The sequence below is a fragment of the Equus quagga genome, chromosome 10, assembly GCF_021613505.1.
Source record: "Equus quagga isolate Etosha38 chromosome 10, UCLA_HA_Equagga_1.0, whole genome shotgun sequence".
Lineage (NCBI taxonomy): Eukaryota > Metazoa > Chordata > Mammalia > Perissodactyla > Equidae > Equus > Equus quagga.
Genome location: NC_060276.1, coordinates 79,489,378 through 79,503,690, shown reverse-complemented (window position 1 = coordinate 79,503,690; position 14,313 = coordinate 79,489,378). Strand labels below are relative to the sequence as shown.

Genomic DNA, 14,313 nt, shown 5'->3' with positions numbered 1-14,313 from the left:
AACAGTGTTGAGTGGGGGAGGAGTTAAAAAATATTTATTGCTCAGTACTATTTCTGAAACTTAAAAATGTGCACACAAAGCAACATATAGTTTTGAGAAAACAAAAAGGATAGATAATCAGAAGTCAAAACTATTGCCTTTGGCAAGGAGAAAGGAATGTGAAATGGGCAACAAAGGGACAGATGGTTTATATAAATATGTAAAAGAAAATAAACCTAACCAACAATATTTAAGATCTGTTCTAACAGAAGTAAATCTTTACTTATATATTTAAAAGATGGTCTAAGTTTGTTAACAGAGACAGATAGGAGTTTTTGCTTGAGAAGGCTCTGTATAGTAGAAGCCTTCTTTGAAATTAGGGCCAATAGTCGGTAGGTTAGTTATTTTTAAAAATCTTGTTAAAGCAGAAACTTTTTTTTACAAGTGATTAATACATACCATTTTCTAAAACTAAAACATAAATGTCAGTTCCTTAGCCGTCTTTATAATGTAGGGCCAAGTACTTTACTTTGAGTAAGAAACAGAGTGTTATCTTACTTACATACACTAGAAATGTAATTTGATTTCTTTGAAGTGGAGCAACAGTGTGAAGATTTTAGTTGGTAACGGAACCTGAACGCAGAATTATAAATTTTTATAATTTAACTCTGAATCTCTTTTTCTCTAATTTGAAACATTTTATTTTAGCATCTTTTTAGTCTTTGCAAAATATTCAACTTAGTTTTTATAAAATAATTCCCTTTTCTGCTTAAATCATTGTTTGATATAGTATTTAAAATAACATGATTATTATACATACAGCTGACATAAATGAGTTTGGGGACAAACACACCTGACTTGGTACACATACAGATAACTGGTGGAAGCAGAACAGTGCCTACAGCATCAGTCAATATGTTTTACAGAAGGCTTGGAGAATGCACTTAATCTGTCAAATTGATTAAGTGGAGATCTCTTAATAGCATCAACCGGAAAACGAAAATGCACGAAAATATCTAAGAAAACACTGATAAAGAATCAGAGTCATTTGCTGTACCAGATAACAAATATCATAAAAGCCATAGTAATTTCAAGCTTTTAAATTGGCACAGGAATAGACAAATATGTCTGCCGAACGAAATAGTAAGGCTCATGTTGCTTATGGTCCAAACAGTAGGACAGTTGGCTCTTTGAGGGAAAAATGTGTATAGATCATTTCTTCACGGTAGTCACACAAATCCTAGAAACATTTAGAGTTAAGTACAGGCAACCTAGAAGCCATTTAAAAAATTGACAAATTTCGTTATGTGAAAATATGAAAACTTCTCTATGATAATATAGTTATAAATAAAAGATGACATCTTAAACAGGGAAAAAATATTTGCAGCGTATACAACAAAGGAGTGACACTCAATATGTTAAAGAACTCCTACAAATAAATAAAAATCTGAGAATCCCAGTAGAAAAATGTACAAAAGTATATGAACAGAGTTCACAGAGGAATATGAAATATTTCTTTAAAATTGGCCAATAAACATGGAAAGATTACACTAGAATAATCAGGGGAAATGTACATTAAAGTGAGATCATTTTTAACCATTAGATTGGCAATAATATCTAGTATTGGCTAAGTTGTGGGGAAACAGTTACTTACAGACTCTTGGTTTATGAATGCCCTTTTGTAGGGTCATTTGGCAGCACCTGTTATTTAAAAATGTGTACATATTATTTCACCCAGTAGTTCTGTTTTAAGTAAATCATGTTATATTCAAATGTGCACAAAAATGTATGCATACATATTCTCATTGCACCATTGTTTGGAAAAAGTCCAAAAGTAAAACTTTCTTAGTAAAGTCCAGAAAGTTATGTATCTAATAGTAACTTAGAGAAAGGAAATTGAATTTGGGGAGATGATGGTGGGTGAGTTTCATTTTTTTATTCTCTACTTTGAATATTTTATGGCTACAATGTATTATATATTATTTTTATGATTAAATGTGAGAATTGGTAATGACTCTTTACACATTTTTTTTTAGTGACTATAATATTGTATGTTTGTAGGAACTATAGTTTAGTTGTTACCTGGTTCAATACCTATTATATGTAGTCCTCTTAATACTCTGAGGGTAGGAACTCTTATCCCCATTTTACAGATGAAGAGTATGAGGTTAAGCAAGGTGACGTGATTTGCTCATAATTCCCACAATTAGGAAATGATGGAACTGGGGTTCGAAACCTCACTTATTTGCTTAGACGTGCCATCCCCTTTCCGATGGTTATACCATATTGGGTGGTTTTGAGATTTCCGAACAAGCTTTACATTTAGGAATGGAAGAGGAGCACTCTAGAGTTAATTTGGTACTTTGTATAGAGCCACAACAGCACCTATCAGAATTAATATCTTGTCAAATCATGGCATCCTACTTTTAGGCTGATTATCACATACTGATATTTTATAGTTTTATTAAATTAAATGTTATGACCATTTAGAAAGAAGTTAAGATGCAGACTGTACTTTTACATGGCACATATATGCAAAGTGTGGATTCTTTTTGCTGCTGTTGTTTTTGCGTGGTTCAGTATTACTGCGTTCTTTTCTTCCCTTGGATCATTCTCGGACCAGGAAGGATTGCTTAAATGATTGCTGTTATGTTCCTTTGTGTTTTGGGTTCCTTTTAACTTTGACAGGTGTGTTTCTTTTTGTTCTAAGTTGGGCTAACATCGAGACTGTAGATTAAAGGTTGATTTCTAGTCCTGGACAATTTGGGATCTTGACAGCTGCAGTACATTGATGCCTTTGCTAATATGAATGTGCTTGATGCTTTGCTATAACAAATAAGAGAATTTTACAGATTTTTGAAGTTTAGGCATATGCTACGTGTTTACTAATAGTAGATACCATTACTAGTACCCCTTATTAAATTTTAAAACTTCGCTTTTCTCTGAAATGTAACATTTCTCTAAAAATGTGACTTGTTGATACTTTCCCGTACATCTTCCTTTTGATATGTAACTTCAGTTCTTATAACAGTGGTCTTCATAGACATTTTGGTTCATGTCTCTTCATTTTTTAGGCAGCTTCCTGAATCTGAATTCCTTTTGTCATCCCTGCCCTGTGCAACAAACACATACGTTCACTTGCATGTGTTTAAGAATTTGGGTTTAGAAATGGGACCTAGTTCTGTCAACAGATCAAATTAATTGCAGTTTATATATCTATGACTTGGGGATCATGATATCTACCTCATCGTTTCTAGGATTAAACTAAAGTCATAAATAAAATTCCTAGATTTAATGTTGATCATGTTTAAAGTACAAGTTCTCAATGAATGTTAGACCTTGTACTTTACACATCCTTGTGTCATTTAATCGGAAAAGATGGTATAAGCATCGTTTTCTCAATTTTATACATAGGCTCAATTTTGAGGGTAAAATCAAGTAACTTGTTGCACGGCTATCATTGAAGATGAACGTAATAGCTAGGTCTCTTAAATCTTTCCCTTTTCACTGGTTCCTCCTATCTATATGTATATTTAAAAAGAGCAGAGAAAGCGAGAACTTTTTTTCTTGGTCAGTCTAGCTAAAGGTTTGTCTATTTTTGTAGATCTTTTCAAAGAACCAAATTTGGTTTAGTTGATTCTCTCTGTTTTTCTATTTTCTGTTCCATTTATCTCCTCTCTAGTTTTTTTACTATTTCCTTCTTTCTATTTGCTTTGGGTTTAGTTTGCTATTCTTTTTCTAGTTCCCTAAGGTAGAAGGTTAGGTTACTGATTTGAGAGCTTTCTTTTTAAATATAGGCAGTTACAGCTGTAAATTTTCCTCTAAGCACTGCTTCCAGTGTATCCCATAAATTTTGGTTGTAATATTTTCATTTTCCTTCATCTCAAAAGAATTTTCTAGTTTCCCTTGTGATTTCTTTCACCCGTTGGTTGTTAGGAGTGTGTTATTTAATTTCCGCATATTTGTGAATTTTCCAGATTTCCTTCTGTTAACAGATTTCTAGTTTCTTTCCATTGTTGTTGAAGATACTTCGTATGATTTTATTCTTTTTAAATTTCTTGAAGTTTGTTTCGTGGCCTAACATATGATCTATTCAGGAGAATGTTTTATATATGCTTAAGAAGAATGTGTATTCTGCTGTTGTTGTGTGGATTGTTTTGTATATACTTGTTAGGTCTGGTTAATGTTCAAGTCTTCTTGTCTTTTGTCTGCCCTGTGGATTACAACTAACATCTTAATTAATGAAAAGTTAGTTCAAATTAATATCAACTTAGTTTTAACAGTAGACCATAACTTTGCTCATATTTGTTGCCACAAGTTACATCTTTGTACATTGTGTGCCCGTCAGCATAGATGTATAATTACTGTTTTATGTACTTGTCTTTTAAAACACAGAACAAAAGAGGAGTTCCAAACCCAAAATAAATTAATACTGACTTTTATATTTATCTATGTAGTTACCTTACTGGTGTTCTTTATTTCTTCATATGGAGTCAAGTTACTGTCTCATGCCCTTCCATTTCAGCCTGAAGGACTCCCTTTAGCTTTTCTTGTAAGCCGGTCTACTAGCAGCAAGCTCCCTCAGCTTTTATCTGGGAATGTCTTAATTTCTCCTACATTTCTGAAGGATAATTGTGCCAGATGTAGAATTGTTGATTGGCAGTTCTTTTCTTTTAACACTTTGAATATGTCTTCCCACTGCAGTCTCGCCTCCGTGGTTTCTGATGAGAAATCAGCTGTTGATCTCCTTGAAGATCTCTTGTATATGACAAGTCACTTTTCTCTTGCTGCTTTCAAGATTCTCTCTTTGTCTTGGCCTTTGACAATTTGATTATACTGTGTCTTTCTGTGGATCTCTGTTGTTTTGGCCTATTGGAGTTCATTGAGCTTTTTGGATTTGTAGATTCATATCCTTTGTCAAATTTGAGATGGTTTTGGCCATTATTTCTTTTTTTAAAAAAAAGATTGGCATCTGAGCTAGCAACTGTTGCCAGTCTTCTTTTTTTTTTCCCCTGCTTTTTCTCCCCAAATCCCCCCAGTACATAGTTGTCTATTCTAGTTGTGAGTGCTACTGGCTGTGCTATGTGGGATGCCACCGCTGCATGGCCCGATAAGTGGTGCCATGTCTGCGCCCAGGATCCAAACCAGTGAAACCCTGGGCCGCCGAAGCAAGATGTGCAAACCTAACCACTGGGCCACATGGCCAGCCCCTTGGCCATTATTTCTTTAAATAATCTCTCTGCTCCTTTTTCTCCTCTCCTTCTGGGACTTCCATTGTGCATATGTTGGTACACTTGATGGAGTCCCACAGATCTTTTAGACTCTGTTTACTTTTCATTTTTTTCCTTCTGCTCTTTAGACTGGGTAATCCCAGTTGAGCTATCTTCAGGTTCATTGATGCTTTTTTTTTTCTCTTCACCTTCCAATATTTATTTTCAAATATGCTTGTCTCAGAAGTTTTGCAAAAGTAATACATATTCAGTGTTGAAAATTAAGAAAATACATAAAATTGTAAAGAAAATAATAATAATCCTCAACCACCATCATGTAGAAAAAATAACCGTTAATGTTATGTTTGATATTATGCTTTTTCTGCCACATGACCTATAGTTGGTATTTTCTCACAGCATCAAATATTCTTTGAAAATGATGTTTTTAAAGACTAGACAGTAGTCTTGGCTTCCAAACCACCCTCCTGGTCCACCTGGAACTCTATGGCTGGCCTTCTGTGTCTCTTTGGTGCCTTCTCTGCTCAGCCTCTGAGGGTTAGAGTGGCTCAGGGCTCCACTCCAGGCTCCTTCTCTCATCCACCTACATTCTGCCTAGGTAATCTCATGCAGTTTCGTGGTTTTAAGGACCACTGACTCCCAAAATTGTACCTGTTTTCCTTGAACCTCAAACTCATAAATTTACTGCCTTCTCAAAATGTCTACTGGATATGTAATTAACACCTCAATTGTAATGTATACAAAATCAAACTTCTAACCTCACCTCCCGTTTCTCGCCCCCTTCCCCCCCAGTTCAGTCTATTCCAGGTACCTGGCTCCCTTGCTTAACTGGACAATGCCAGACATTCTTGCTGCAGGGCCTCTGCACAGCTACATCCCCAGTTATCTCTATGGCTTGCTCCCTCATCTCACTGAGGTCTTCCCTACCATCCTCTTTTAAAATTAGAACACCCTCCATACTCTCTATCACCCCTTTATACTTTATTTTTCTCTGTAGCAAATAGTACCCTCTGATGGTCTATATATTTAATTAGGTTCATTGATTCATTCTTCTCCCTGCTTAAATCTGCTGTTTGGACCACTCTAGTGAATTTTTCATTTCTGTTATTGTGCTTTTCAGCTCCAGAATTTCTGTTTGCTCCTTTTTTTTTATGATCTCTAACTCTTTAGTGATACTCTTTATTTGATGAGACATCATTCTCATGGTTTCCTTTAGTTCTTTGTATATGATTTCCTTTAGCTCTTTGAGCATATTTAAAATAGTTGATTTAAAATCTGCCTAATACGCTCAATGTTGACTTTCTCAGGAGCACTTTCTATTAATCTATTTTTTCTGGCTTTATTGAGATAAATTAACATATAATATTTTCTAAGTTTAAGGTGTACAACATGATGATTTGGTACACTTATATATTGCAAAGTGATTACTACAGTAGGATTAATTAATACCTCCATCACCTCACATAATTACCATTTCCTTTTTGTGGTGAAAACAGTTAAGATTTATTCTCAGCAACTTTGAAGTATATAATACAGTATTGTTAACTATAGTTACCATGCTGTAGTCAGATCTCCAGGTTTGATTTCATCATATAACTGGAAGTTTGTACCCTTTGACCAGCATCTCCCCATTTCCTCCAACCCTCCGCCCCTAGCAACTACCATTCTACCCTCTGTTTCTATGAGTTCAGCTTTTTTAGATTCCACATATCAGTGATACCATACAGTAATTATCTTTCTCTGTCTGTCTGACTTCACATACTAGAATGCCCTCAAGGTCCATCCATGTCACAGAAAGCAGGATTTTCTTCTTTCTCATGGCTGACTAATATTCCATTGTTTATATATATACCACATCTTCTTTATCCACTCATCCATAGATGGACAGTTAGGTTGTTTCCATAGCTTGAGTAGTATGAATAATGTTGCAATGAATATGGGAGTGCAGCTATATCTCTTTGATATCCTGATTTCATTTCCTTTAGATATCTACTCAGAACTAGGATTGCTGGATCTCATGGTAGTTCCATTTTTTAATTTTTTCTGGAACCTCCATACTGTTTTCCATAGTGGCTGTACCAGTTTACATCCCCACCAACAATGCACAAGAGTCCCCTTTTTCTCTTTCTGACAATAGCTATTCTACCATGTGTGAGGTAATAGCTCATTGTGGTTATGATTTGCATTTCCCTGATGATTAGTAATATTGAGCACCGTTTCATGCACCTATTGTCCGTTTGTATGTCTTCTTTGGAAAAATGTCTATTCAGTTCCTCTGCCCATTTTTAAATCAGATTGTTTGTTCTTTTTGTTCCTGAGTTGTATGAGTTCTTTCTATATTTTGGATGGTAATTCCTTATCAGATGTATGGTTTGCAAATATTTTCTTCTATTCCATAGTAGGTTGCCTTTTCATTTTATTTCTCTTGCTATGCAGAAGCTTTTTAGTTTTATATAGTCCCATTTATTTTTGCCTTTGTTGCTTGGGCTTTTGATGTCATATCCAAAAAATCATTACCAAGACCAGTGTGAAGATTTTTATCGTATGTTTTCTTTTAGGAATTTTATGGTTTCAGGTCTTATGTTGAAATCTTTAATCCATTTCAAGTTCATTTTTTTGAGTGGTGTAAGATAAGGGTTTAATTTCATTTTTTTGCATGTGATTATCCAGTTTTCCCAGCACCATTTTTCGAAAAGACTGTGGTTTCCCCACTGATTATTCTTGGCTCCCTTTCAAATGTTAGTTCACCATACAAATGAGGGTTTATTTCTGGGCTTCTTAATTCTGTTCCATTGATCTCTGTGTATGTTTTTGTGCCAATATCATACTGATTTGATTGCTATAGCTTTGTAATAGTGTTTGAAATCAGGAAATGTGATACCTCTAGCTTTGTTCTTCTGAAGGATTGCTTTACCTATTCAGAGTCTTTTGTGTTTCCATACAAATTTGAGGATTGTTTTTTCTATTCCTATGAAAAATGTCACTGAAATTTTGATACTGATTACATTGAACCTGTAGATGGCTGTGGGTAGTATGAACATTTTAACAATGTTTCTGATCCTTGAGCACAGGATATCTTTTCATTTGTGTCTTTAATTTCCTTCATCAGCATTTTATCATTTTCAGAGTACAAATCTTTCACTTCCTTGGTTAAATTTATTTCTAAGTATTTTATTGGTTTTGTTTGTTTGTTTCATCGGTGAGGAAGATTGGCCCTGAGCTAACATCTGTTGCCAGTCCTCCTCTTTTTGCTTGAGGAAGATTGTTGCTGAGCTAACACCTGTGCCAGTCTTCCTCTATTTTGTATGTGGGACACCGCCATAGCATGGCTTGATGAGCAGTGTGTAGGTCTGTGCCTGGGATCTGAACCTGCAAACCCCAGGCCACCAAAGCGGGGCATGCGAACTTAACCACTCCATGACCGGGCTGGCCCCACTGTTTTATTCTTTTTGATGGTATTGGAAATGAAATTGTTTTCTTTTTCAGATAGTTTGTTGTTAGTGTATAGAAGTGTGACTGATTTCTGTATGTTGATTTTGTATCCTATGATTTTACTGAATTTATTAGTTCTAACTAATAGAATCTTTTGGGTTTTCAACACAGAAGATTGTGTCACCTGCAAACAGAGACACTTCTTCGTTTCCAAATTGGATGCTTTTTATTTCTTTTTCTTGCCTAATTACTCTATCTAGGAACTACAGTACTATATTGAATAGGAGTGGTAAGAGTGGCCCACCCTTGTCTTGTTCTTGATCTTAGAGGTAAAGCTTTCAACATTTTACCAATGAGTAGGGTGTTAACTGTGGTCTTGTCATATATGGCCTTTATTATGTCAAGGTATTTTCCTTGTGTACCCAATTTGAGTTTTTATTATGAAAGGATGTTGAATTTTGTCAGATGCTTTTTCTGCATCTATTGAGATGATCATATGGATTTTTACCTTTCATTCTGTTAATGTGATGTATCACATTTATTCATTTGCGTACTTTTAACCATCTTTGTATCCCAGGGATAAATCCCACTTGATAATGGTGTATGATCCTTTTCATGTGATGTTCAATTCAGTTTGCTGGTATTTTGATGACGGTTTTTGCATCTCTGTTCATTGTGGATGTTGGCCTGTGGTTTTCTTTTCTTGTAGTGTCCTTATTTGGGTTTATCAGGGTAATTCTGGCCTCAAAATGAGTTTGGAAGTATCCCCTTCTCTTCAATTTTTTGGAAAGAATTTGAGAAGGGTTGATGTTAGTTTTTCTTTAAATATTTGGTGGAATTCATCAGGGAAACCATCTGGTCCTCGGCTTTTTTTTGTTGAGTGCTGGTGAGGAAGATTGTCCCTGAGCTGACATCTGTGCCAATCCTCTATTTTTAGTATGTGGGATGCTGCCACAGCATGGCTTGATGAGCAGCGTATAGGTCTGTGACTGGGATCTGAGTTTGCAAACCCCAGGCTGCCGAAGCAGAGCATGCAAACTTAACCACTACGCCACCAGGCCAGCTCCTGTTGAGTGCTTTTTGATCATTGATTCAATCTCCTTATTCATTATTGATCTGTTCATATTTCTCTTTCTTCATGATTCAGTCTTAGGAGGTTATATGTTTATAGGAGTTTATCCAATTCTTGGCAAGTTACTCACTTTGTTGGCATTTTATCATCTAATCTGTTGACTATTTGTTCATAGTAGTCTGTTATAATCCTATGTATCTCTATGGTATCAGTTTTAATGTCTCCTCTTTCATTTCTAATTTTATTTGAGTCTTCACTCTTAGTCTAGCTAAAGTTTTGTCTGTTTTGTTTTATCTTTTCAAAGAAACCAGCTTATTTTCGTTGATCCTTTCTCTTTTTCTGGTCTCTGTTTAATTTATTTCTGCTCTGATCTTTGTTATTTCCTTCCTTCTTCTAACTTTGGGCTTAGTTTTTTATTTTTCTAGTTCCTTGAGGTAGAAAGTTAGGTTGTTTATTTGAGATCTTTCTTGTTTTTAATGTAGGCATTTACTCCTATAAACTTCCCTCTTAGAACTGCTTTTGGTGCATCCCATAACTTTTGATATGTTGTGTTTCCATTTTCATTTGTCTCAAAATGTTTTTTAATTTCCCTTTTATTTCTTCTTTTGACTCATTGGTTGTTCAGGAGTGTATTGTTTAATTTCCACCTATTTATGAATTTTCCAATTTTCTTCCTGTTACTGATTTCTAGTTTTATATCATTGTGGTCAGGAAACGTACTTGGTGTAATTTCTTAATTCTTCTTAATTTTCTTCTTAATTTGCTAAGACTTGTTTTGTGACTTATATAATCTATCTGGGAGAATGTTCCATGTGCATTTGAGAAGAGTATGTATTCTGCTGCTATTGGAGGAAATGTTCTGTATATGCCTGGTAGATCCATTGGTCTGAAGTATAGTTTGAGTTCAGCATTTCCTTATTGATTTTCTGTTAGGGCAATCTATCCGTTATTTAAAATGAGATATTAACATCCCCTACTATTGTTATAATGTTGTCTTTTTCTCCCTTCAGATTTGTTAGTGTTTGCTTAATATATTGAGGTGCTCTGATGTTGTGTGCATATAATTTACAATTGTCATATCCTCTTTAAATTGACCCCTTTATCATTAAATATAACGACCTTCTTTGTCTCTTGTTATAGATTTTGAATTAAAGTCTATTTTGTTTAATAAAGTATAGCTACCCCTGCTCTCATTTGGTTTTCACTTGCATGGAATGTCTTTTTCCATCCCTTCACCTTAAGCCTGTGTGTGTCCTTAAAGCTAAAATGAGTCTCTTGGAGGCAGCATATACTTGGGTCTCTTTTTTTAAATCCATTCAGTTACTCTATGCCTTTTGTTTGGAAAATCAGTCCATCTACATTTAGGGTAATTATTGATAGGCAAGGTCTTAGAAATGTCTTCTTATTTTCTGACTATTTTGTATTTCCCTTGTCTTTTCTTCTGCTCTTTTTGCCTTTGTGAATTGATGGTTTTTCATAGTAGTATGCTTTGATTCCCTTCTGTTCATCTTTTGTGTATCTATTTTAGGTTTTTGCTATGTGGCTACCTTGGGCCTTACAAACATTTTATAGATACAGCAATCTATTTTAAACTGATAACTTTGTTTGCATACAAAAACTCTACCCTTTCACTTCCCCCACCTCCCTTTTATGTTTTGAGGTCACAGTTTACCTCTTTTTATATTGTGTATTCATTAACAAATTACTTTAGCTCTTTATTTTTAAGATTTTTGTCCTTTAACCTTTATCATCCATCGGTAATTAAGACAACACCAAATTGTTGTTGGGGTTGGAGGGTAGTGAGAGATGTCTTATTCGGCCATCTTGCTGACATCACTCCTCATGTTGCTGTAATTTCTTTTTTTCCTGTGTGTGTTTTAATAGTGTCTCGTTTCTTTGCATGCCTCAGTTTTTTGTTGAATAATGGACATTTTGAATATTATAATGTGGCAACTCTGGAAATCAGATTCTCACCACTCCCCAGGGTTTGTAGTTTGTTTAGACTTTTTTAAACTGATTTTGTAATGCTTTGTTTTGTGTGGTCATTGATGGCTCTGTTCTGTTAGCTTAGTGGTCAGCTAGTGTTTTGCCTTAAACTCCTAGAACCAACAACAAAAACAAAAATCTCCTAGTCTTTGCAAGTGGATTCTGTGTGTGTGTTGGTATCTTGAATATCAATGCTCAGTATCTTAACCAGGAAGTTTACAACTCTGCCTTAGACTTCACTTCTAGCTTCTACAGAGCCTGATGATCAGCCCAGAGGCATGGAGCTTAGGGCCTTCTCAGGTCTTTTCTGAGAATGTGCCCAGCCTTGGGCATAGATGTGGTTTTCTAGACTTGCAGGGATATGTGGAGCTTTTCAAGGCCCTTATTCCCCAAAGCATCTTGTTCACCAGCCTTTCTTCCCAAGCTTTTCACTTTGTCTGTTGTTTACCCCAACTGTATGCCTTGTCCCAGGAAGCAGGGAATAATGCCTTTACTCTTGAATGTCTTCAACAAATGCCTACCCCACCCCTGAGAGAGTTCCCAATTAGGCAAAAATGATTGATACTGTAAATGCTGTTGAAAATACAGGGTAGTTATTAAGCAAGATTATATGGCTGGAGTTTTGGATTTGGGGCCAATAGTATCGTACAAGTTGAGCCATTCTCCCCCATTACCTTAGAGGCAAGTACTTGTTGAAAAGTTTTTAGACTTTGGTCTGGCACAATAGAGTAAGAGTAAGCAATGTAGAATCTTCTGCTTTGCAACTTGGCTCATGTCAAAAAGTGAGGAACTAGAGAGCATGTGATTCCACCTAGTGAGGGAAGTGAGCAGGCTAAGCATGGAAAGCATAGTACAGTACTGAAGGCCTGATGGGACAAGACGGACCTGTCAGCAAGCATGACTGCAGGCATATAGAATGCAATTGCTTGCAATAGCTGCTTATGTTCTTCCCAGTAACATCCTCATAGAACAGTGAAATTGATCTCATTGGAGGAATCACCTGTAGGCAGACTTTCTTGCCTTGAGTCTTAGGTCCTTGCTTCTGTTTTCTCCCTCTTTTTGTTTGACTTTGACATTGGGTGTCTTCTCAACACTTTGTTCCAAGCAACCACATACTCTTAAATATTTTATAAACATGGCTACCTTAAGCACAGTTTTAACACTGTCTTTTTCCTTTTCCAAGAGCTGGGGTGGAAAGGAGAATGGCTTTGGACTGGCAGAATGTTGCAGAGACTTGCATATGATGGTAAGTAACTCTTGATATGGATGTCTTTTGGCAGGGCTGTGTGTGATCTCTTTATGAGCCCAAGTTTACAATGAATACATGGTATATAAAGTCCCACTTCACATCAGGACCTTTGAGGAACCTGAGATCAATTGAGACATAGCACACCTTGTCTAGAAATACATGGGCTTTCAATTTGCTGGCAGTAGAGGAAGAATCTCAGAAACTGTGTATGTTCATATTTTGCTCTTGAGTAGGAAACTGCATTTGGTGAATCAGTTTGAAAGTCATGAATAATTCCCGAAAGTGCATTTGCTTGCATTCTCTCACTGTAACTATTGGAACTCTGGACAGTCTGGCATGATTTAAGAATGGCTGCCTGGAGAGTGGTTCTGCCATTAAGATTATTGAGAACTTATAATTTTTTGTGTTTGTGCTTTTCATGTTTGCCCCTCATGCCCTGTCCTGTTCCTACCTTTCATCCATGCTTAGGTAGGAGTTCAGACTGTCCTTCCCTCTGCTTTGATATGTTGCTGTGGAACCACAAGGCACAATTGGATTTGTTATGACAATTCTGTGCCAAGATGCAACTGTATTTTCCAGCAGATGTACTCTTTCATCAGTTTGTCATGTATAGGACAAATGGCTGCGATGAAGTTTAGTGACTTTTATCTTAGCAGGCCTTTTTCCCCTGGAGAATGGCTCTTTTTCACAAAAAAGTACAAATTAGAACAAATTACTTTCTCATCTTAGCTGGTATACTTTCTTTAGTGTACTGTATATGAATGGATATTGGATAATATGGGAGGTGAGTGTTTGTTTAATAAAGCTACATAAATCTTCAAGGGTGTTCAGTTTAGAATTCTAGTTCTGAGAAAATAATTTTTCATCTTAAAGTTCAGTTGGGGGTCCGGCCCCATGGCCGAGTGGTTAGGTTTGCACCCTCTGCTTCAGCGGCCCAGGGTTTCGCCAGTTCGGGTTTTGGGTGCAGACCTAGGACCACTCATCAAGCCATGCTGAGGCAGCGTCCCACACAGCAGAGCCAGAAAGACCTACAACTACAATATACAACTATGTACTGAGGGGCTTTGGGGAGAAGAAGGAAAAAAAAAAGATTGGCAACAGATGTTAGCTCAGGTGCTCACCTTTAAAATAAATAAATAAAGTTTAGTTGGTTAATTCTGAGCCTCCTTGTGTATATCAAGCTTGTTCTTTACCCCTTGGACAAAACAGTATGATACACTCTACTAGGCTTGCATGATATCTGTTACCTGTTTTGGTTGCAGCCTGTGTTAAGAAATCACACATCCTTTTATTTATTGATACTTGGCATGTCATCAGACTTGAAGAATATGACGTATACTGTAAAAGGAAGTAATACATATACATGT

The 14,313-nt window shown here is 36.0% G+C and overlaps 1 protein-coding gene across 10 annotated transcripts in view; it reads left to right on the top strand.

The window, feature by feature from the left end:
• HUWE1 (HECT, UBA and WWE domain containing E3 ubiquitin protein ligase 1) overlaps positions 1-14,313 on the top strand; it is a 145,983-nt gene that overhangs the window by 41,924 nt on the left and 89,746 nt on the right. For all 10 annotated transcript variants that reach the window (XM_046673123.1, XM_046673122.1, XM_046673126.1 and 7 more), the window contains exon 7: positions 12,881-12,943. In XM_046673123.1, the coding sequence (XP_046529079.1) occupies positions 12,881-12,943 (63 nt within the window). The remainder of the gene's footprint in view (positions 1-12,880; positions 12,944-14,313) is intronic.